Here is a 23,483-nt window from a genome sequence, read left to right as displayed (position 1 = left end):
TATTCTTGTATCAGTATTGTTCTGTAATGAGAATTTTGGCTGCTCTAAATAGTGCTTCCACTACAGACTTTCAGACTAGTAATTCCTAAAAAGCCTCAAAAACCCCACACATTAGTGTGCTGTGCTGACAATGCCCACAAGCAAACGTGGCTTGTAACCTCTTTTCCTGAGAGTTAAAGATTCAACTTTTACCAACAGCTTGGGGAGAATCCCTCGTCTTCTCCTTTCCACTCTCAGTTTCTATGAGATAATACTTCAACTATGAAATAACAGCTGCATCAGAGAAACTCACTTGGATATAACAATGTTATGTGAATGCTTGTACCATCGCCTGGTACAAGCTGCCTTAGGGATGTGAATGAGGAGGGCTTTGTGCTCACCCACATCCCTGTGATGGCAGAGCCCTGCTGGGTGTGGTATAACATCTGTGCTGGGACTGACCGTATGGCACTACTACATGGTAGGAGGGATAAAAATATCATCTAATGGATAAATATGTTATCCTCTCTGAAGCCTTAAACTTTTATTAAATCTTAAATTTTGTCATCTTGATGCTGTCTGAGCTTTTACGTGATATAAAGAGTCAAACTTAGAGTTAGCTACTATCTGGTGCAGACTCTCAGGAGTACAGACAAATTCTGGATGGTGTAACTTCTTGGAGAACTGCTACTTATGGGTTTTTTTTCAAATTGCTGCCGTTTTAAATAGATTGTTTAAGTTTTGGGACAAAAATAGATTTTAAAAACTTGATTCAGAGAAGCTGGTGACTCCTTTTTAGTTCCTGAGGTTTGCACATAATTTTCCCTTGTTTGTAAATTTTGGAGCTTTTCTTGATATTTTTGCTGTGTCTCTTTGGGTTTTATAGGTATCTTAGCCTTGAGATACTTGGGTGCACTTGGAGTCATCCTCTTGTTGCAGCTTTTCTAGCTAATGCTAAAATTAGCCAACAGAAAGTTTTTCTTCAATGGAAGATGGAGGTTACTGGCACAAATATAAAACATCCAAAGGAAAAGCTCCTTAGACCATGGAGAATCCCTTGGCTGTATTTTATATTTTGTGCTCAAAAAAATCATCAGTGCAGGAGAGAAATGGAGAGAACAGAACTGTGGAAGACCTGATGTAGAGCTATGTCTTGCTCAGTTAGTACTTTGTTAGAAAAAGACTTGTTATGGCAGGGGATGTAACAGCAAATAGTGATACTGGGAATCCTTGGCAAAGTGTTCAACAGCTTATTTCTTCCACTTTTGATTTAGTTCTTCAAAATTTGAGCGAATGGAGAGCTGGTTGTTAGAGCTGTGTTTGTGCAAGCTCTGGGGAGGTCAGTCGAGGCATGGGAATACAGTAGCTTTTTACAAACCTGTGCTTGGTGTCTGCACTTTACTGGAGTTAACTCCTTTTCATTTGCACTCTGGTGTTTTCTGTGACAAAGTTGAATATTCATTTCTCATTACCATGGCAGTTTTTAAAACACAGCCTGTCTTTAAGATAACTTCAATTTTAAACCTCGGGGGCTCATGCCAAGACTCTTTAAAATGTTGAATCTATAAAGACAGTGTTTACATTCTTATTAGTACTAGAAAAGCATCAGAGATGCCCAGTTGAAAGAAATTGTTTTATGTTTGACCTTCTGTTCTGCAGTGTATGAAAGGTGAGTGTTCCACCCATCCTCCAGTATCCCCAACTGGGCATATTCTTAGTGGAAAATCTTTAGGATGATGTTGTAGATTACATTTTTTTTATTACAGTTTGCTGTTATAGGTAATTCAGAAAAGATCAGATATACAGTAAGCTTAATTTGGAATTTTTGCCCTGTAAACTTAAGTAATAAATTTGATAATCATAGAACCAAGTGAGAACTTTCCTTTTAGGCCCTGGTATTTGCAGCCTCTTAGGTTGCAAACCACTAACATTTCCATTGCACACAAGTTTATCCAGAATGTGTGTGTGTCCAGGAATGGTAGGTCCAAAAAAACCTCTGCTGCTGAAGTTGAAGCTTATAAAACAAACTCCTTCCTGAAAGCAACTTAATTAGCAGAATAAAGCTACTTCCTAAGGCACAGTGTACTCAGCATTCCTCAGCCATTTCTGGAAAAGAATAATTCTCTCATTGTTTTTCAATGAATAGTTATTATTGAATGCATTAGAGATAATGGTTGGTAGGTTGATAAATTCCTAGTGACATATTGGAACTAGGGTACATATGTAAATAATAAGTATTTACCTGTGGAAATGAAACTTATTCCTACTCTTCTCCCAAATGAAATGGATGCTTCACATTATGCTGCTCTTGCAGGGTTTTGACCAACTGCGAGTGGAAGGTTTGCTTTGTGATGTGACGCTTGTTCCAGGAGATGGTGATGAGGTGTTTCCTGTTCACAGAGCGATGATGGCTTCTGCAAGTGACTACTTCAAGGCCATGTTCACAGGTGGTGTTTCTGTTAAAGTAATGCATACTGCTGTTCTCCAAATTTCCACTGTTTGCATGCTCAGACATACTCAGTCCTGTGTTTGAGTCAGCCCAGGACTGTAAGCAGCTCTATGTACTTGTCCTCTCTCTGCTGTTGTGTACAGGTTTTAAAATTAGACTTGGAAATTATATTTTTAATTTTGTATAAACTTATGAAAATATTTCAACCCAGTGAAAATGGCTCATACAAACTTACCTATGTGTCTTTTTCAGGAGGAATGAAGGAACAGGATTTAATGTGCATTAAGCTTCATGGTGTAAATAAAATAGGCCTAAAGAAGATCATTGATTTCATTTATACTGCAAAACTTTCCCTTAACATGGACAACCTTCAGGACACTCTGGAAGCTGCCAGTTTTTTGCAGATTTTACCTGTTTTGGACTTCTGTAAAGTGTTTCTTATCTCTGGGGTAAGACTTACTACTTCTTTAATCATGGTAAATGTGAAACGCCTTAGTAAGTTTGGTTGGGGTTTTTGTTGTGTGGGGTTGTTTTTTTTTTAAGGACAGTGACTGTCACAGTCAAACTTAAGTTTAAAATTTGCCATTATTCATAATTTGGATTCACAGAGACGAAGTTTGCGTTGTAGTTTTCTTGAAATTTTTTTTCTTCTGTGTTATGTACAGTGTGAGTTGGATATAAATGTTACACCACAGGAAAATTATTCTAATTCATAAGTGTACTGTAGTGTTGATAGAAACTATGCTAACCGTGGTTTCCAGATCCCTTATTGGATTTCTTGATTTGTGCCCTCACACTCTGTATCCTTCTATAAGATAGCTACTTGGTGAGTTAAACTGGGGGAGAAAAAAAGGTGAGAGGTCTATTAATATACTTTCTTGAAAAAACTTGTTTTGAGGAATGTAGCCCATGATTGTAGCGATCACCAGAGAAACATCATCTCTGTAAACCAGTGAACTAGGTCACGGTCCTTTAGTACAGTATGTTCTCTAAAGTGATTGCTAATAGGGGTGTTTCAGAAATGCTGGTTATATGAGAAAAGTAGCTACAAGGATTTTTATGTTGATTGCTGTATTTTGCTAGAACTAAAAATAGCTTTGCCTATGGGGAAGTATTGTTTCCCAATCACCAAAATAAGTGCATCTGTAATCGGGGACAGCCCCCCAAGTAGCAGCCCTCTCTTCTACCAGTAATGCTTGGTTAAAAGAGTAATGCTTTTGTTCAATTGGAATGAATAAAAAATTTACCCTGCAAAGCAGTATACTGTGCTACCAATGCAGTGAAATCTATTTATGGCTTACAGTTGCCCTGCTGATTCTTATTTATTAGAGAGATTAAAATCTTAGCTCTGATCCCACTCTGGAGGTCGGGGGAGCCTGGACAACCTTTTTTCCCCACTTCCTTTCGTTCCCTTTTTCAGGCTTGATGTCCTGTTTTGCTTTGTGGCTGTGCTTTGGAGAAGGATGCTGTGCTCCCTTCAACTTGTCAGGAAGTTTTGCAGTTTTCTCTGTATTATAAACAGACTTCTGTTTTAGCAAAAGCAAGAGAGCATGTAAAGATTCAGCTTGTTATGTGATAACTGGCTGCTTGTGTAAGCTTTTTCTTGGATTCTGGCTTTGTGGATGGGAAGAGGCATGTAAGCAAAGAGATGTGACGTGAAAACACTTGGCTTATTTCTTAAATCTCAGGTATCAGAGGTCTCAGGGTCTCTGCACTGACTGCATTCATTCTAGTATTACACTTAACGTATACATTTTGATGCTTCAGTTACTTCTATAGTTAAAACACTGCAATCTCAGAATATGGGTGAAGTTACCTGTTTTTTAACTTAAACACAGTATATAAGCAATGCCAATATATGATGGAGGAGCACCTACTTTGAGGGCTGCAGAATGCGGTTTACTGTCAAAGCAGTTCTGCCAAGAGACACACTTTGGCATTATTTCTAATGTTTCCTGGAGATTTTTTGATGTTAATGGTAATAGCTTATATACCTTACTAGAAATCTCACGAGTAACAGAGACACTGGTATGTCCTACATGAATTGTATTATTTGGAATTCAGCTTTCTGATAGCCTGTAATGAAAAAATAAAGCAGCAGGTATTCCCATAGGTCCTCAGAGTACAGGCTCAGAAATGTGACCTCCATAATGAAGACATCCACCAGGATTTACACAAACAGGAGGACTCCAAGCTGCTAATAAAAGCAATCTGTTTCATAAGGAAAGTGTTAGAGGCATTTTGGCTCTATAACACTACTATTTTGCTTTTAGTTTTGGCGTATTTTCTGATTGGCCAATTCTCTGAGAATTTAGTGATATTTTTTCCATTCATCTTAACACTGTTAAATCCTACACCACCTATTTTAAGTTGCTTCGAGGTTTTTTTACCTTCCAAAATGATGGTTTGCCTCTCCAGGGTTGACATTGCTATAAATGCCAACTTGGAATAAGGTCTTGGTGTGCTTTTGAATTGGGGATTTGGAGCTGCCTCCCTTTGATGGGAGGTGAGCCCCAGGGATGCAGTGTTGTCCTTTCCTCCTTCTTGGTAGGGCAGCTGCTTGTTTGTTTTGCTTTCTTAGGGAAAGAATTTCTTTCATCTTGTTATTTGGAAGGTTTTTTCCCATTGTTTGAAATGCTTGTAGTCTAAAAGTCCCTTCACTTACGGTGACTCACTGTTTTGGTTCAAGAGATACCTTGTTTGGTACCATGTTTTGAATGGGGTGAGGGTCAGAATCAAGAGCAGTTTTATTGATTCTCCTAAGTATTTTCATTTATATTGATGTCGAAGTGGACATCATTCATTGTACAATTGTGGAGGAACTGCAGAACCAGGCTGGCCTAGTTGTGTTCTCAACAGCATTGTATAAAGAATTTTTGAATGAACTCTCTTTGGAATTGATTTGAACGGGAACGAGAGCTGGTAAGCAAACTTGGTTGATTTTGTAAAGCTGAGAAACAGTAATTAAAGCAGGATTTGGGGGTTGGACCCGATGATCTCTCGAGGTCCCTTCCAACCCCTACAATTCTGTGATTCTGTGATTATGATTCCATGGTTATACTAGTTTTGCTCCGTTCTTGAAGTAGCATTTCTGTAACAGAATGAGTTCTTGAGCTTATTTCTGTGGAAATTAGCTGAGAGCAGCATCTGAAAGCTGATGCAACCATTCCCAGACAAATCATAGAATACTTAATTTTTTAGGGAGTCCATTATTAATGAGATTATAGAAGTCAGTGTATCTAAAGCATAATGTAACTGTGTAAGACAGTATTGGGATTACTTGTGAAGAAAAATATAAGGTAACATCTTATATTGTTTAAGAAGTAGAGGCACCTTCAAAGAATGGTATATGCTGTATCTGACTTCTAAGTATTCTGTTGTTTGTTCTGCATTTACACTCCTCCTCTCAAGAAGCCCATTGCTCTCATCTTCCTTCTGCAGTTGGATGCACAAAGAAACACTAGAATACTTAAGATGTTTTCAGTCTTACTTTTAGGATTGGTTGTAAGTATTTATAGGTCTATGATAGACTAAGACTGCTCCCAGGTTCACATCTAAATGGGCCATAGTGTAATTACAATTAATACAAGTGCCATGGAGATGTTTTCTGAGTAGCGAGTGCTAGAGAGCACACAAAAATGTTTTGGCAAAAGTAGCAGCAGTGTACAAAATGGAGAAAGATGAGAAACCTATCAAGTAAATTACAGCACTCAGGGGAAAATCACAGGTTAATGGGGAAGGGAATGTTACACTATAATTAAAGAAAACATTCCAAAACACTGAAAACTAATGTCTTAGCTGTACCTTTCATATTGCTATATGAGAAAATTTTATGCCTTCTATAATTGTGTTTTAATTTTTTATAGAAGCTAGCAGATTGTAAAATATTGAGATCTCTATTTGGAAGTCCTGTTTTATCACAGAAACTTGGTTAACTGAGGCTCGAGTGTGATGATCTCAGTTTTGAGAGAGTGTGGGATCTGATGCTAGGGCCAGCTTTGCCAGTCATTAGAAACTCACCTTTTCTGAAAACATTGAAAAGTTGATTTTTTTTTTTTTTTTCCCCAAGCTGGTCAAATTTCCACTGCTGCTATTCCTGGAAATCTGTATATGGGATCCCACAGAAAAATTGGGGATTTCAAGAGAATATAAGTTCTTAGAGCCCTTGAAATGCCAAGTTGGTTGCTTCAATGTTTAACAGTTGTTCAATCAAAAGCAAGTTAGATCCTGAAATGTTTTGTGGATTTGATTTGCTGTGCATATTATTTCTCCTCTGTGCTTCAAGGTTCTCATGCTTGCAATTATTTTGCTCTGTGCTCAATTTTGTACTATTTTATAGCCAATTAAGTTTCAACAAGAGCTCAGGTAGTGATTGCTTCAAAGTTTCAAAGAATTAAGGCATAGAATAGAATCATAGATTAGTTTGGGTTGGAAGGGACCTTAAAGATCCTCCAGTTCCAACCTCCTGCCATGGGCAGGGACACCCTCCACTAGCCCAGGTAGCCCAAAGCCCCATCCTACCTGGCCTTTAACTCTGCCAGTGATCTGAGAGCAGCCACGGCTTCTCTGGGCAACCTGTGCCAGAGCTTCAGCTTTCTCACAGGGAAGAATGTCTTCCTCATACCTAATCTAAATCTGCCCTTCAGTTTTAAAGCCATTCCCCCTTGTCCTGTCACTCCATGCCCTTGCAACCAGTCTCTCTCTAGCTTTCCTGTAGCCCCTTTACGTACTGGTAGTCTGCTATAAGGTCTCCTTGGAGCTTTCTCTTCTCCAGGCTGAACAAGCCCAGCTCTTCTGACTTGCCCTCATAGCAGAGGTGCTCCAGCCCTCTGATAATATTCATGGACCTCCTCTGGACTCACTTCAAATGCTCTGTGTCCTTGGGATGGGCACCACAGAGCTGGACGCAGTACTGCAGGAGGGGTCTCACTGGAGCAGAGCAGAGAGGCATCACCTCCCTTGATCTGCTGGTCAGGCTTCTTGTGATACAGTCCAGAATACAGTTGGCTTTCTGGGCTGCAAGTGTGCATTGCCAGCTCCTGTTAAGCTTCTCAATAACCAACACCCTTAAGGCATTCTCCTCAGGGCTGCTCTCGATACATGCTGTGCCCAGCCTGTATTTGTGCTTAAATCGACTGCTTTTTCCCAAAAGTACTTTGGCTTTTGCATTTGGTTTTTCAGACTGTAATAATACTGTGCTATGTTTGACCTTACTTTTTTGAAAACTCTTTTTAGTATTTTTTGGAACTTGTACTTCTGCTTTGTAATGAGCAATTACAGTGAGTGATGTGAACGAGCAGCTCTGCTCAGTAATCAAAGCCCAAGTAAAATAAGCTTTACTTAAAATTCTTGACTTAGTTGCTTAGCTGTTTGACCAGTTATAACTTTTTGCTTTTTCTAAGTATCTTTACTAGCTACTGGTTTCACTGTACAGCCACTCTTACATTTTTGTCTGATGTTTCCATCCTTCCCATTCACTTCAGTGGGATTTCCAGAAGTAGCAGTTCCTTCTGTTTGCTCGCTGATGAGCTCCTGATTGACTGACTTCCACAGAGAACCATTTCTGAGCCTCTCATAAGTACAATAGCATAAGTTAAACCACTTTTTTTTAAATCCATACTGGAGTAGTTTATGTACTTCTGTTTCAATAGCTTTGTTGTACTTTAATGCTGTCCAATTTTGAATATTTAAGTAGAAGTAGCTGTTGCATTTCATTCTGCTGAAGGGTTATTGCTTTTGGCTTAGGATTTAAGAATGTCTATATATTTTTATGACTGAAATTTTTGCAATGTGATTTAGTCTGGTACATTGATTGTTATCTTCAAGCACAGTAAAACTGGCAATACTCCTTTTGTCAAGGGAAGTAACCTTTAAGAACATACTTAATTGTTGGTAAGCCAAACAAATGCCCAATTTAGTAAGTGTAATGGGGAGTATGTGCAATCACAGTATGGAAGAAACCCAAACCTGAGTGCAGCACAATTCTAGCAGATTAATGAAGGCAGTATAAAGTAAATTTTCTGAGAATTATAGGGTTACTGGAAACTCCTGATATCATGGTTGTCAGTCATTAACGGTCTGTAATGTGTCAATAAATTTCTCAGATGTTACCATTCCAGGAGTATATGGAACTGCATAGATTCACAGAATAACGTTGTAATGCATCCACTAGATGTATGCCTGGCCTTTGGTAACTGGCCTGTATTCTACAATAGGCTGAAATACTTCATTGCGACCTGAACACCATGTAGCAATAGTACATAAGCTGTGTCTGTCCTGCTTTGATCTTTTAACTTCCAACTTCCCTTTTCTGTATGCAGAAATACCTTTCTGCTGCATACCTTAGTATGGGGGAAGTGCTGCTGGTAAGCGTATTCCAAAGTGGATTTAAATACAGTAACTGTGTAGCAGGAGTTAAGATTTGTGGTATACTGTCAGCTGTTTAAGGGGGGATTTTTTTCTGTTGCGTTATTTTTATTATACAACTTGACATGTGAGAAGTAAGAATGTCCCATTTCATGTACTTACATTGTTAATCCCAGTATGTGATTGATTTATGTAAGTTAAAAACCCTAAAAGAAAATGTACAGAAATCAGTTTTATGCTCTCAAAAGCAGTCAAAAAAGGGGGAAAAAAGGTTTCTTAAGCATCAGAGAATCTTTTATAGGTCACTGCTAGCTGATGTGATTATTTTGATATAAGCAAAGTGGTCTGTCTTGTAATACAAAAATAATTCCCATGTATATATTATTGTGCAGATATTTTTATAATAGAATTCTTGACAGTCTGCCACATGCTCATCTTATAGATGGGACCTGATTACAGGATTAGTGTTCCAGGAGGTAAAGAATTAAATTTGGAGCCTTTGGCTGCATGAGGGTGGCTCAGGATGTGTGAATGAAGACTTGGGATGACTGCAGATCTTAACTCTAGGGCAAGTTAGATCAGTTTATAGTGGCTTTATAAATTCTCCTATTCCTATGCTTGTCAGACTTTTGAATTGTCTAGTATTAAAGGGCAATGATCAGACTGAGTTATATAGTATCAAAATATTGTAATGTGTGATGACCAGAAGGTCATTTAAAGGTTTTTGTCAGGTCAGAGTCTTCAGTCCTTATAATCTTTTTTAAAATAACCATGAGATTCAGAAGCTTAAATTCTTTTGGCATTATCAAAATAATGGGAAGCACAAAGTTGTAGAAATTGTCAGCACTGTGTAGGGCTGATGTGCACAGAGATAGAAAGCATGTGCAAATGAAGCTTGGGTTAGAATAAGTATTGGATGCAGAAAGGCTACATGTCTCAGCAAGAAGTGCTTGAAAAACTGACTTGCTTTGTGTATGTAACATAGAGCTTGCTGAAATGAATTGACCAAGTTCACTGGAGACCCACCTTATGTCCCATCCCTTCCGTCTTTCTTCTGCCCTCTGCCTTGGAACCCAAGTGACGTCAGAAATTTAGAGCCAAAGATATAAGAAATGTGGATGCAGCAACAATGTAAAAAGAGATGGTTACCAAGATGTGGTCACTAGCAGTATGGATCCTAATCTAAGGCATTTCTTGTGCTGGGTATTTCTGGGAGAAATCCTTCTAGGTTCATTTAAAAAAAAATAAAATTGTACATATAAAATTAAAATCACTACGTTGTCGTATTTCTGGATGTTAACTTTGAACATACTCTGTAAGAGCACCACTTCGATTTAATAAAGATCCAATTTTGCTTGTTTCTAAGGAATATATTCATAGAATCATAGAATTGTAGGGGTTGGAAGGGACCTCGAGAGATCATTGGGTCCAGTCCTCTGCCAAAGCATCATCTAGTTCAACCTCCCTGCCATGGGCAGGGGCACCCTCACTAGACCAAAGCTCCATCCAACCTGGCCTTAAATGCCTCCACGGATGGGACTTCCACAACCTCTCTGGGCAGTGAGATTGAACACTAAATAGTCTGAAACCTGTGGCATTGAAGTGGTAGCTGTGTTGGGTACATTATAACAATACAGTTTTAATTGTTAGACTACTTTTGCTTTCTACTCTGTTACCGTGGGTTGATGGCCTCTCCCTTAACTGTATTTTCCGTGTCTTTCCTACAAAGACAAAGTGCTGTATAATTGCTATGTATCATCATTGTATAATGTATTTGACATAATTAATATATGCCATCAGCTTGTTACTTGTCTCATTTCTTTCTTCAAAATAAGGAGTACTTTGGGTCTCCCCTCACGGTCATGAATATATATACATCACATTGAATATTTATTTGCTGATGTGCAAATCACCTTGAGCATTGCAAAAATGATGAAATATCACTGACTCTATAGTTTTCATTCAATCTACGAAAGCATTTTGATTCCTCTTTCTGTTTACTTAACAGGTTTCGTTGGAAAACTGTGTTGAGGTTGGGCGAATTGCCAACACATACAATCTCACAGAAGTGGATAAATATGTTAATAATTTTATCCTGAAGAACTTCCCTGCATTATTAAGTACTGGTGAATTTGTGAAACTCCCCTTTGAACGTCTTGCCTTTGTGCTTTCAAGTAATAGCCTTAAGCACTGCACTGAACTTGAACTCTTCAAGGCGGCTTGTCGCTGGCTGCGGTATGAGGAGCCTCGGATGGAGTACGCTGCAAAGCTAATGAAGAACATCAGGTTTCCACTGATGACGCCCCAGGATCTTATTAACTATGTTCAAACGGTGGACTTCATGAGAACTGACAATACCTGTGTAAACTTGCTTTTGGAAGCCAGCAATTACCAAATGATGCCATACATGCAGCCGGTTATGCAGTCGGAGAGGACTGCCATTCGGTCAGACAGTACTCACTTGGTGACGTTGGGGGGAGTGCTGAGGCAGCAGCTGGTTGTCAGCAAGGAGTTACGGATGTATGACGAGAAGGCCCACGAGTGGAAGTCCTTAGCTCCCATGGATGCACCAAGGTACCAGCACGGCATCGCCGTGATCGGGAACTTCCTTTACGTAGTTGGGGGCCAGAGCAATTACGACACGAAAGGAAAGACGGCAGTTGACACAGTCTTTAGGTTTGATCCTCGCTACAACAAGTGGATGCAAGTCGCATCTTTAAATGAGAAGCGCACCTTCTTCCACCTAAGTGCCCTCAAAGGACATTTGTACGCAGTCGGTGGTCGAAATGCAGCGGGTGAGCTAGGTGAGTGCTGCTCCTGAGGCATGGCTTCTTGCCTTGCTTTGTAGGCCTTCAGATACTGTGCTGCCTTGTGAATGGGTGGAGAGGAAACACGTTGAAGTTGTTGTTGTTGTGCAGCTTCTTTCTGGAAATACTATGAATGCACAGAGAAATTTGTCTGGGTACTGCTAGCAGTTAATTTCAGAAGGGCTTCCATAAATAATTCCAGATACATGTACCTTGTGCATAACACCCAATGTCTTCACGTTTATCATCAAATGTGAAGTAAGCAAGTGTGTCTAAGTGTGTGTGGATATACATTAACACAAATATTACCAAAAAAGCTGAGAAACTGAAGCCCTACTTTTGACTTGTAAGGTGTACATGACTTTTTAACTGAGACTCGGTTGAATGGAGGTTGCATTGAGACACATTTTCTAGAAGAGTAATTTTCAAATGCTAAGCGTTTCTCTTTCCCTCTCCCCCCCCAAGTGGACTAGTGACTGAGTGATTTGTTTCACCCACAGATAGTGATAATTAGATTGCCTGACATTCTTCACTTGATCTTGTGAATACATAGTTAACTTATTTAATAAGTTTGGGGCAATGCCAACCACAAATACAGGCTGGGTGCAGAACGTATCGAGAGCAGCCCTGAGGAGAATGTCTTAAGGGTGTTGGTTGATGAGAAGCTCAACATGAGCTGGTAATGCACACTTGCAGCCCAGAAAGCCAACTGAATGATCTTTAAAATCCCTTCAGATCCAAACCATTCTGTGATACGAATGACTGTCCTACTGACTCCTTTCTCCCACCTCTGCCCCCTTGCAAGTGATGATTGATTTTTGTTGACCACCAAAAAACCCACCCCAATAATTTCAGGAGCTTAAGATGTTTGGAAACAAAGAATAAACACATGGTATCTTTTGATGTAACAAAAGCCTGTAGAGGATGCCATGTGTTAATCCACTGTATTTTCCAAACCATAGTGGTTAGCATGTGCAGTCAAGTCTCAGAGCATACACTCAATTGTAAATTTCTGTGCTTTAAAACTGAAATCTTACATTGATGATGCTTGGAGTTTTAGCATAACATTGTATCTAAACAAGATGTAACATTTGTTTTATTTGCTACTTTCATCCCAGTATTTAACTGTATCTTGTCAAGTCTTTGTGGCAGGATCTCCTGCTGCTGAGATTTCCTTTTTAGAAAGGCACTGTCTTTGTGCAGTGAGAAACATGTTGAACTGAAACAATACAAAACCTAATTAGTGCTGCAGCATCTGTGACTTTAATTGATGCATCTCAGTCATTCACATACTTTGGTTCTCGATCGCATCGCAAACTTTCTGAGGAAACATGTAGTATGTTCCTTCTGCTACACACAACTGAGCTGCCTTTGTGAGGGGTTTAAAATCCATTGTAATGGTTGAAATGAGACATATAAAAACATATATAAACATTTTAAAACATAAGAGACACATAAAAATGCCTCCTGTTTCCAAAAACTTGAGAAAAGTACCTTGTTTTCCCCACACAGCCGTTTTCTGATGCAGATCCTAAGGTTTCCAGAGTTTTTCTTGCATTCCAAATGCAAGCTTAATACCCTGTGAAAGACCAAATATACAAACTATTGTGCATTGATCTTTATCTGGAGTATCAGAAACCCTGACCACCTTTGAGCTACGTTCTAATGGTATGAATTAATAGCAGGTAATCAGATTGCTGTCTCTGTGTACTGTGCCATCTAAACAGCGTGTGGGAATAAGAATGGCAGGGAAATAGTTGCAAGTCCAACAAAATCAATATGAAATAATACTGTTGCTGTGCAAGTGCAACCTGTGTGTACAGATCTTCAAGTGCAGTGGTTTTCTTAAATTAGATCAAGTAGTCTCATTCTGCTGACCTCAGCTCTGCTGCAGCTTTAATTAAAATACAAAGTCTTATCACCTGTCTAAAATTCTTCTGTGAAGATATCATTAAAATGCTGCAGCGATTTCCACACAGACCTGAAAGATGTCATTGGATCATTCTGTGGGAAGAGCAGTCTATAAATGTGGATAAATATTGTAGCTGCCTGATGCTTTGATTTGGGGCTTCAGTTTCATCCCTTGTTAATTGTGAGGCAAGTCACTTTTCATTTTCATGTTCCTTTCATAAAACTTGACAGCCAAAAGATGAAATCCAGCTTAAACTTCCCATTCCCTTCAGATGAGAAAAATTCTCAAGCTTTTCATAGAAGAGAAGGTCAAATGTGTTGGACAGGTATTAAAGAAGGTGCCCTCGGGTTCAAACTAATTTCAATCTGTTCTTAGAGTGGAGATATTCCCAAAACCTGAATTCAGCTTTCCAGATGATCAGCTCTTATGGAAAAGTGCCAAAAGATTACAGTTGCTAAAATGAGCTCTTATATATTTTTTTTTTTCTCCTGACACTTAGTGGAAGAAAAAAATTATTATTGTGAGGCTATCAAACCTTTCCAAACGAGTTTTTTAATACTCTGGGATTAAAACTGTAAATACTATTTTCTACTTCAGTATGTGCTTAAGCAGTAATAAACAGCTACTGTTTTATCAGTGCATCCTGCTGAGAGAAGTTTGGGTAATTGTGAGACAGGTGAGTGTTCACATAGGTGGTACATGCATTGGAATATGCTAAATGTTTCTTTGAAACATTTACTGAAATTATCAAATTATAATTCAGATTTTTCAACCATGTGACACCTGAGGGCTCTTGTCCTCCTAGAAAGACTGTCTGTAAGTCTGGTTGGTTCTTCATAAGTATCAAAGCAGGCACCTGCCAGAGGCATCCCCAGGAGGCTGGAGAGCAGCACTCTGGCACGAGGATGAGACCAGCCTGGAGAAAGCTGGTGTGCAGAAGGCATGGCTTTTTGGAAGAGGAGCCAAAGGGCCAACCAGGTGCTTCCCAGCTGTCCTGTTGTGCAGAGCACTGGATACTGTTTTCTTGACAAATAGGTTTTGTAGCTGTTCTTGAAAGAATTGGGTTGTGGTGCTTGATGGTGATGGCAGAAGCTGTGCCATTAAGTAGTAGAGAACTTGTGCAGTTAGGTACTTTCCAGGTACTTGAGGCACTGCTGTTGATAAAGGCTTGAGTGGAGCTTGAAATTTTTATACATGGGCTTTTCCTAAGCACTTCAGCAGATGCCAGGTTGTAACTTAACCACAGATTCACTGATACCCTCATTGTCATGCTGCAGTAAAGACAGAAAGAAGGCTTCTAGTCTAGGGCAGGACACTTACCTGTTCTTCTGCCCCCCGCCCAACAGATGCGCCCAGGTGCCTCTATGGTGCTTAACCCTAAATTCAAACATTTTCTTATGTAAAAGCTTCTCTTGTTGAGTCTATGTAATATAATGTATATCTAAAATTATGTTGCTTAAGAAGAAAAGCGTGTCACTACCCATTTGGGCTGAATATGTAGTACTGTGAATATCAAACTGAAGTGTGAACTGGAGGACCTATTGCACAGGAGCTGGTCTTGAGGTGGCTCCTTGCTATGCTAGGGACAAAATTACTGAGAGCTCTGTTTAATTTAACCAAGTCAGAAGCAAGTACAGAAGCAAGTTGTACTATAGAAATAATATAACAGAATTAAAATCTTGGGGTTTGGGATATCACACACAGTTGCTAAGTGCTGCCGTAATAAACCTCAAGACACATTAGAAGCTACTGACAGAAGTGGTAAATATCTGCATACTCCTCAAATAGCTTCACAGATGGCATGATAAAATGAGCGCAGACTGAGCGTCCCTTGGGACTGCCAGAGCTTTGTGTCTTTCTGAGATTGCTTAATTCTATTAAAATGAGGCCTGCCTTCACTGGATTATGGTAATGAACAGATCAGAAGTTCCACTGTTAAACATAAATAAAGCCTGATTTGAATCATTCGTGCTGTTGAGAGAATTAATCCATCACTCTTATGCTGTATAGGATATATACTTAGGTTCACTAAATTAGCAGTTCTTTTGAGTATTGTGTGAGTTGTGCTGTCTGGAGATGTGTAGAACATCCTGGCACCTCTCAAATTGATGTGCACCTTTAATACCTGGATTTTTGTATATTTGCTTCCTCCTCTGTGCAGGGAGAGATCTTGTTAAAAGAGGAAATTGGATGCCCTTGCAAGGAAACAGGGGAATGACTATACAGAACAACCAAACACAGCAGTAGGGTTTTTTCAGCTGGGAAATAATGAACTTTGTAGAGCATTGTAGATATGAGTCTTGAGTCTGAAATACTGTCCAATAGTACTTCAGCTCAACTGATGGTGATCAAGAGAATTTTGAAGCTGCATTGGAACGTGAGGGATCTCGAGCTCAGTGGCATCCTTTCTTATATAACTAATGTCTTTACAATGTGGTGATAGTGATGGCAGTAATGTATGCAGATTTCTGCATGTTTTATCTTCCCTCACTAAAGTGATCTTGTGGCTGTGGTTTCTCTCTTAAATGCCATCCCTAGTGAAGATATAGTCCAACCACGTTCACCTGGTTGCTGCTGGCTTTGCGACTGCTTTGCATGTACTCTGCTCTTCCCATCCTTATTGTGTGTTAGAAATGGAAGTTCCTTGCCTCAATGCAGCACCATGGGAAAGGGGATGCTTTTGTTTTTGTGAAAGCAAGTAGAAGGATGATTTCGGTGCAGCAAACAGCAGGTTGGCAGGGTCTGCCATCAGGGTAGAACTGGGACAGCTATAATTACTTGTGCGTCAGATCTGGTTTTCCTCTGTTCTTGGAATTTCTGCACATCTTTGTTTTCTTCTGATTGCTAAATAGAGCGGAGTGGAAAGGAGCTTTGCTTTTCAGAGGGGACTGCTGCAATGGATGAATACGTTCAGACAAGAAAGCCTGGGTTTATTTGGGGATTGGGCAAATACTGTGTGTAGTGTCAAGATGGCAGTACACAGAAATATAACTCAGATGTAGTTTCAGGTGTGATTTCTGGGATCAGTTCTCTGTGCTTATACCTTTATTTGGGCAAGAGGCTGTCTCCAGCATTCACTGGCTTTATGGCTGTGTAAGTCCTTGACAGATGTACCAAGTCTGCAGGTATCAAATGGTAAAAATGTCGTTTTTTTAAAGAGATTTTTTAATTTGATTAAAAAATAAAGCCTGACTTAAATTTACATTGTAGAAGAATGCTTGAATGCCTTCTCACACCTTTCCTTGTTAAGATTTTGTCTACCTGTATGCAGTATGAAAGGCAGCTCATTGAAGAGCGAGTTAAGAAGCGCAGTTAATGAGAAGGCTTGGCTGTAGGAAAGGTGTTTGGTGAAAGAATGATCTTGGAGACTAAACTTGAACTTGTTCAAATTGAGCAGGTTTCCTCAATCCCGAATTTGGCATGTCAATGTTAGCCTATGGAGACACTTGTCTTCAGTTACTTTGCATTGGGGTGTTTTGGGTTTTGCCCTGGGATGGCTGCTGTAACTGGGAGTATGGGTGCAAGCTGCTCTTAGGAACCAGAAGCATTTCAGGCTGTCATTGCTATTTTGAAACAATTTCAATAATGTGAAATTAAACATGTCATACTTCTGAATCAAGGTGTGTAAATTGTTCTGGAAGAAACAGGAATTTAGTGGATTTTGTCTTACGAACTTAATTTTCTGGGTCAGCACTTTTGTATTATTTAAATTCATTTATTTATTAAGTTTATTAATTTTAGCTCCTGGGTGGGTAAATAGTTATTTTAACCTTACATGACGCTGAATTGGTTGTCAAACAGTATTCCTGATGCTGGCAGTGGAAGCTTCTATTTTGGGTGTGTCTACGTGAGATGCTAATTGCATGGAATTCCAGAAGGCCATCCTGTTCTGCAGCAGTGAGGAGGTTGTGCATTTCACAGCAGCTGACAGCCAATTCAGAAGGCCACTGTAATGTGCTCTGCTGAATTTGTCCTTGACTAGAGATTTTTGGGTGGTGAGACCAACCTTTGCCTTCCAAGATACTTTAAAGGATTTATTTTTTTTTAAAAGCCATATGTGGAGCTCAGGATGAGGTACCTTATGGTCACTGTGAGCGCTACTGATTGCTGTACATCACTGCCCTAGCCAGTACTGCTAATTGGGCAGGCTTATACTAACACTAACCAGCTTCTGCCTTGATAATGTCAAGTTTCTCAGCTTTTTTTTGGTCTCTTTCAGTTGAGGTGTAATCCTGGGCTGTAAGTCACGGTACCCGTTTCTGTAGAGCTGGCTCAGATTTTTCTCCCTCATTTAGATAAAAAACTTGTTCTAAAGCAAGTAAAATACCAGTTTCAATTGCAGGGTTTTGTGTGCATAGTTCATAAACATCTCTTCAGAGATTAAGCATTGTGTAATAAGCATTAGAATATGATTCTTAATTATTTAAAAGGAGATTTAATTTGTCTTTAAGATAACACAATTACTGATAATTGCTTTGTGTATCCTAAGGTCACTATATTACAAGGTTTGGCAGGATCTTTTGCCCCTCTGGTCATATTGTACTAGTCAAGCTGCCAGTGTCCACAGCTTGCTCAGATCCATATTAAATCTCTATTTTCTGTGCTTATTGCATATCCCTTCTCTTGCAAACATGCATCTCTCCCATCCCACTTTTGATGAGAAGGAATCCTCTCCTCATGCTTTCTGCAGGGACACCTGGGTTCTGGGCTTCTTTTTAATGTCTTACTAACTTTGGTGATTTCTGATTTAATAAATCCTTTGATGACTTTAACATTCCAATTCACAAAGAAAACTGCAGACACAGAGCTGTGTATTGAACAGGCACTGCTTCTCTCCATTGAGATTCAGCGATTGTGTGTTTTTAAAAGCTTGGCTCTTGTAAACTGTTAGAATTAGGGACTTGCACGTGCTGTGCTGTATGTTGCTGTGCAAGTACTTAAAACATTGTGAGACAATAGAAAATTAGTTGCTGGCCCCTTTTGAGGGCACAGAACTGTTTCAGTGCAAAAGACCAAGAAGAAAATCTCACCTGACTTTGTTTGGTGGGGTGGTGCTGAAGAAACAGGTCTGAGAAACCTTCTGGTCATCAGATATATCGATGGCCCTTGAGATGGGTTGTAAGTTTATTCCCTGTCTCTGTGCAGCAGACACTGAAGGGAAGTGTGCAAGAGGAAAGGGCAGCAATTCACCCATCTTTGCTGCCATTCTCTGTCCCACAGCTCTACCTCTGGCAAGGTCTGTGAGCTGGGGCGGGCTGTGTGTCAGGCAAGAATGGAACGAGACAAGCAGGAGGCACAAATACAAGAGGGGTTTTTTCTTTCTCTTTTGTTCCCTGGGATGAAGCTTGAGGTTTTTCTGTATTGTCTGTCGACATAATGCTCAATAATTCCCTTGACACTTTCTCAGCAGAACAATGTTTCTCATTGATACTTCCTGTGTTTGTGAATATATTACTGCCACTGCTGCTGTACTCAAACTGCCAGGTTGGCTTCAACATTTTTATATTCTTGTTTGTTTTAAACAGCCACTGTGGAATGTTACAATCCCAGAATGAATGAATGGAGTTACGTGGCGAAAATGAATGAACCCCACTATGGTCATGCTGGAACCGTGTATGGGGGATTAATGTATATTTCAGGTAAATAATTCATGCAATCATATAACTTTTATTAAACAATTGCTTATCTAACTGTATTTCAGTGAGAGATGACAAAAATTAGTCTCTGGTTGCAATCGATGTGCCATGGCATGAGCAGTGATGCAAATTCATATGAAGCCAGTCAAATAGCACATACACAGCAGAGTGAGAAAATTATTTTCAATAATATTGTGCATTTCCACAGTCAATGACAGCCCTGAACTCCAAAGCAATTACTCTGTTAGAATGAATTTTTTTGTGGCGACAGCACATACATACGTTTATATGGCAATAACTGTTAAATGCATCCCCTTTGATACATTTTTGGAAAGCACTGGAAATTGTAATACTTTAAAGAACATTTGTCTTCATTGAGCTTATGGAAAGGGGTAAGTCTTCATGTTAATCACAATACATAGGAGATGCCTCTACTTTTGCTAGTCTTTCATTTGTAATGTGCTCGGTCCTATATGGCAGCAAAGTTACAGTTCACTTTTTTTTTTCCTAACCAGGGGCAATAGGTTTTCTGAAAATCTGGTATCTGCTCAGTTTCTAAAGGGGCTCTGTAGAGACCAGACCTAAGTGTGTTTTCCTGCTGTGATTGAAGGGGTGCCCTCAAAGAACTAGACTGAAATTCAGGCTGCTGAGCTGTGAAGAGCTGGTGGGGATATGAACTGGAGCAGGCTGATATTTGGGGTGTTTTGCATTGGGGCGCTTTGTGCCAGTAGACTAGAAGACTCACCAGCTCTTATTTTCTGAGTAGCCTGTTAAGGTAGCTTCTAACCATTGTGGTGCTATTTGTATTTTTGCCCATTTTGCCTGTTTTGCTGCAGGTGGCTCGTCTATGCTATGTATGCTCCCTGCTGTGAGGTTTCTTTTTTTTTAATACAGATAGTCTGTATTTCCCACACTTGTCTTTTCCCCTTGCTGTCCTCTCCAAAATCCCTGTGAGTCTAGACACTTTGGGGATGAAAATGTGAAGATAGCGTCCTTTCTTGTTAAAACCTCTGCTCCCTGATAGACTCCCAAGCACTGCCACTACAATGTCTGTCATATACTGTCAGGTCAGGACAGGCCCCCCTATTTTTTCTGTATTTAATTCTTACTGTCCAGCTGGAGATGTAAGTACTTTTTTGAATAACTCCTGTAGCGAGCGTGCTCGCTGTGTCCACTAATAATCCAAGCGTGACAATTCAGTGTTGAATGGTTAGCACAGCAGGAGGTTGTTCAGTAGCAGTGTCTTCTCCGCAAATTTCTTTTTAGCACCTCAAATACAGCTGCATTATGGTCTTAAACCATAGCTAATAAGCCCACAGTGTCTGAAATTGGTGTGACTGCTTTCTGACCTGCCTAGTGACCCTGCAGAGAGGTGGGACGTTTCGTCCACTGATGGGAAATTGTCCTGTGATTTTGCCTGCAGCCTCTCCCAACTGCTCTTGCAGGGAACCATGGGGAAGGTAAATGCAGAGGACCATAGACACCTATTCACAGAGAGGAGAGAGATTTCAAATATTCTTCTAAGTTGATGAAAAATCTTTTCTGAAGAAGATGCTGCTCTGTGATGGGCCCACTTACTAGTGTAGCATCAAAATTTGAAAGGAAAATGGATTCCTGCTTTTTTTGATGCAGAGAAATGAAATTAGTAAACCAAACAAATGTTAGCAGAGAAATAGCATTGTCAGAATGAAGCATAGGTATATAGGTTTTGTTCTTTTAATCTTCCAGTATCATCTTACATAATGAAGTGCTGTATGAGACGTGGCTTCTTTCCATATTCAGATTTAAAGGAAGCAGGTACATAAGAAATGTCCTTTTTAATGCAGTACATATGTGATAGTAATCTAAGCTAATGTGAAAACATTTTAGGGAAGGCTGAATTAATTAATGCAAACAATATGTTTCTGCTATTGATTGCTTATTAAGGTGAGCTCTGCTCTGATATGTGTTTTGTTTTTCCAGGGGGAATTACCCATGATACTTTCCAAAAGGAACTTATGTGTTTTGACCCCGACACAGACAAATGGACTCAGAAAGCTCCGATGACGACAGTCAGAGGTCTGCATTGCATGTGTACTGTAGGAGACAAGCTATATGTTATTGGTGGAAATCACTTTAGAGGAACAAGTGATTATGATGATGTTCTAAGCTGTGAATATTACTCGCCAACTCTAGACCAGTGGACTCCGATCGCTGCCATGTTACGTGGGCAAAGTGATGTTGGGGTTGCTGTCTTTGAAAATAAAATCTATGTTGTTGGAGGATATTCTTGGAATAATCGGTGTATGGTGGAAATAGTTCAGAAATATGATCCAGAAAAAGATGAGTGGCATAAAGTATTTGATCTCCCGGAATCGCTTGGTGGCATTCGAGCCTGCACTCTTACTGTTTTCCCACCGGAGGACAACACAGGGTCACCGTCTAGAGAATCTCCTCTTTCAGCACCTTAGAAGCATCCCTTGACTTATGATGTTGTAGTAACACCTTTGCACTGCATCATGGAGTCCATTATTTTTCTTCAGTAGTTTCTGTTAGGCTTAGCCTACAGCATTTCGTACAATTACTGGAAAAAAAACTAAGACCTTGACATTATTTGTGCTGTTTGTTTGGCCTAGAATGTTTGTCAAGTGGTTAACCAAGAGATGTACTCACCCGAGCCAGGCGTTTAACAATGAGAAGATACTGTCTATAAACTGTATGAACTAGGTACGTTATTAATGTTGTGTATTGGGTGTGAGGTACCTTATAGCTTACATTTGGAAGCCCAATGAGTCAAATTTGAAGACTTTGCATTGAACACGTTCCTTCACTAAATTTCATGGTCAAAATCCTTTTTCCTGTCATTTTTGACTGCTGATTACAAGGGGAGGTAGATCACATCAATGTGAACTAGGACAGAAGGCTGCCAAGGGGCCTGAGCTACCTCCCTCTTTTCACAGAGTACTTCTGACATATCTGTTTACCCACCTGACTTTGTGGGTGCTTTCAGAGCATATGAAGTTTCTTAGGCAGAGGGGAGAAATAAAATCCTTTTAAACTGTTAGCACTATACAGGAAGCAGACCTTGTAGAGGCCGAGAGTTTTTTATAACATGTATTGAGTGTTTTTTCCTGAGTTGCTTGAGTGATGCTTCAAACAAAAGATTTAAAATGTTTGGGGTTTTTAATTGGGTTTTTTTCAGGAATTGGCTTCCTCTTGCATGGGAGCACACACTATTAACAAATGGGAATTCAGTGCAGTTGTATCTTGTATGCCTGTACTGAATATAGGTAGATAAGGGCTAGAAACATTAACTTAAGTCACTGAATTTGACCAAATCGTTCCATCAGATCAAATTTAATCTAATTTTTCTCCTTTGCTGTTGAGAACTTGCATAACGTGTCCTCTGTATAGTCTCAGTTAATAAGGTTATTTAGCACAAAGTGCAGCTTCAGCGAGAGAGCTGCTTTTGCTCAGTGAACTTGGACTACCACATTTTACCTTCTTTTGTTCAATAAAACTTTTAACTGCAGTTATTCAGTCTAAGCTACCTCATTAATGTATTTGGTTTTCTTCCTCTGCCTCACTGTCTTCAGGATACGTGTGTGGGTAGATTAATTTGCTAGGAAACCAATGCAGATGTGATCATGGATGGGTATTTCTGACCTACTTTTAGGAAACTATTTTGGCCTGATGTGTTCATTTTATTGTTAAGGATGGACAAAAGAACAAACTGTCTTAATTTCCCAGCCATGCAAATTTGCAGGAATCTGATCAGCTCCAACATCCAGGGTACTGCTGACAAACTGCAGTGCCGAGTGCTTATGGAAGACTCGTGCTTGTTCTGAACTTCCCATCATGTGGTACAAGTGGTTTTGCTGATGAACACAGTCTGAGGGGCATCATCTGGGGGAAACTCTTTCAATCAGCTGATTCTATTGTGCTATTACCAATAACTTTTTAAGGCTTAACAGGCATTCCTTGGGAGTATGCTGTTTGTGTTTTGTCCCTGCTTGATGCATCAAGCAGCAACATTACTGTGGTGTCAGTTTTGGAGTACTGGTATTTATTCTTTATGCAGTTTGCTTGTGATGATCACTACCAAAGTGTATGTGTAAATTTTAGGTTTTCTAATTGTTTTATCTAAAATCAAAAGTAATTCTTCCTCTTTGATAAAACCCCCACAACTCTGGGTAGCTGTGCAAGGTTGTTAACATGTGTTAATAGTGGCACCAGCCAATACTCTTGGAGAGTAGCCAGTCAGGATGAATTGACTCATCACTGTAAGAATACACTTCTAATGCTGTGCAAAGCACCAGACAGAAAAATGTTGCTCTGTGGTTTAAGCATGTCAG

General features: G+C 39.6%; 1 protein-coding gene across 1 annotated transcript in view; it reads left to right on the top strand.

Moving 5' to 3' along the window:
• Nucleotides 1-22,660, top strand: part of KLHL13 (kelch like family member 13) — a gene marked incomplete at its 5' end in the record, with an annotated part of 38,005 nt that extends 15,345 nt beyond the window's left edge. The window contains 5 exon segments of the mRNA XM_084269280.1: nt 2,294-2,426; nt 2,681-2,877; nt 10,803-11,598; nt 19,039-19,152; nt 21,112-22,660. Coding sequence (XP_084125406.1) covers nt 2,294-2,426; nt 2,681-2,877; nt 10,803-11,598; nt 19,039-19,152; nt 21,112-21,599 — 1,728 coding nt within the window. The 3' untranslated portion in view covers nt 21,600-22,660.
• Nucleotides 22,661-23,483: the final 823 nt, after the last annotated feature.

The sequence above is a fragment of the Gallinula chloropus genome, assembly GCF_964237585.1.
Source record: "Gallinula chloropus genome assembly, chromosome: 11".
Lineage (NCBI taxonomy): Eukaryota > Metazoa > Chordata > Aves > Gruiformes > Rallidae > Gallinula > Gallinula chloropus.
This window is presented reverse-complemented; position numbering and strand designations above follow the sequence as displayed.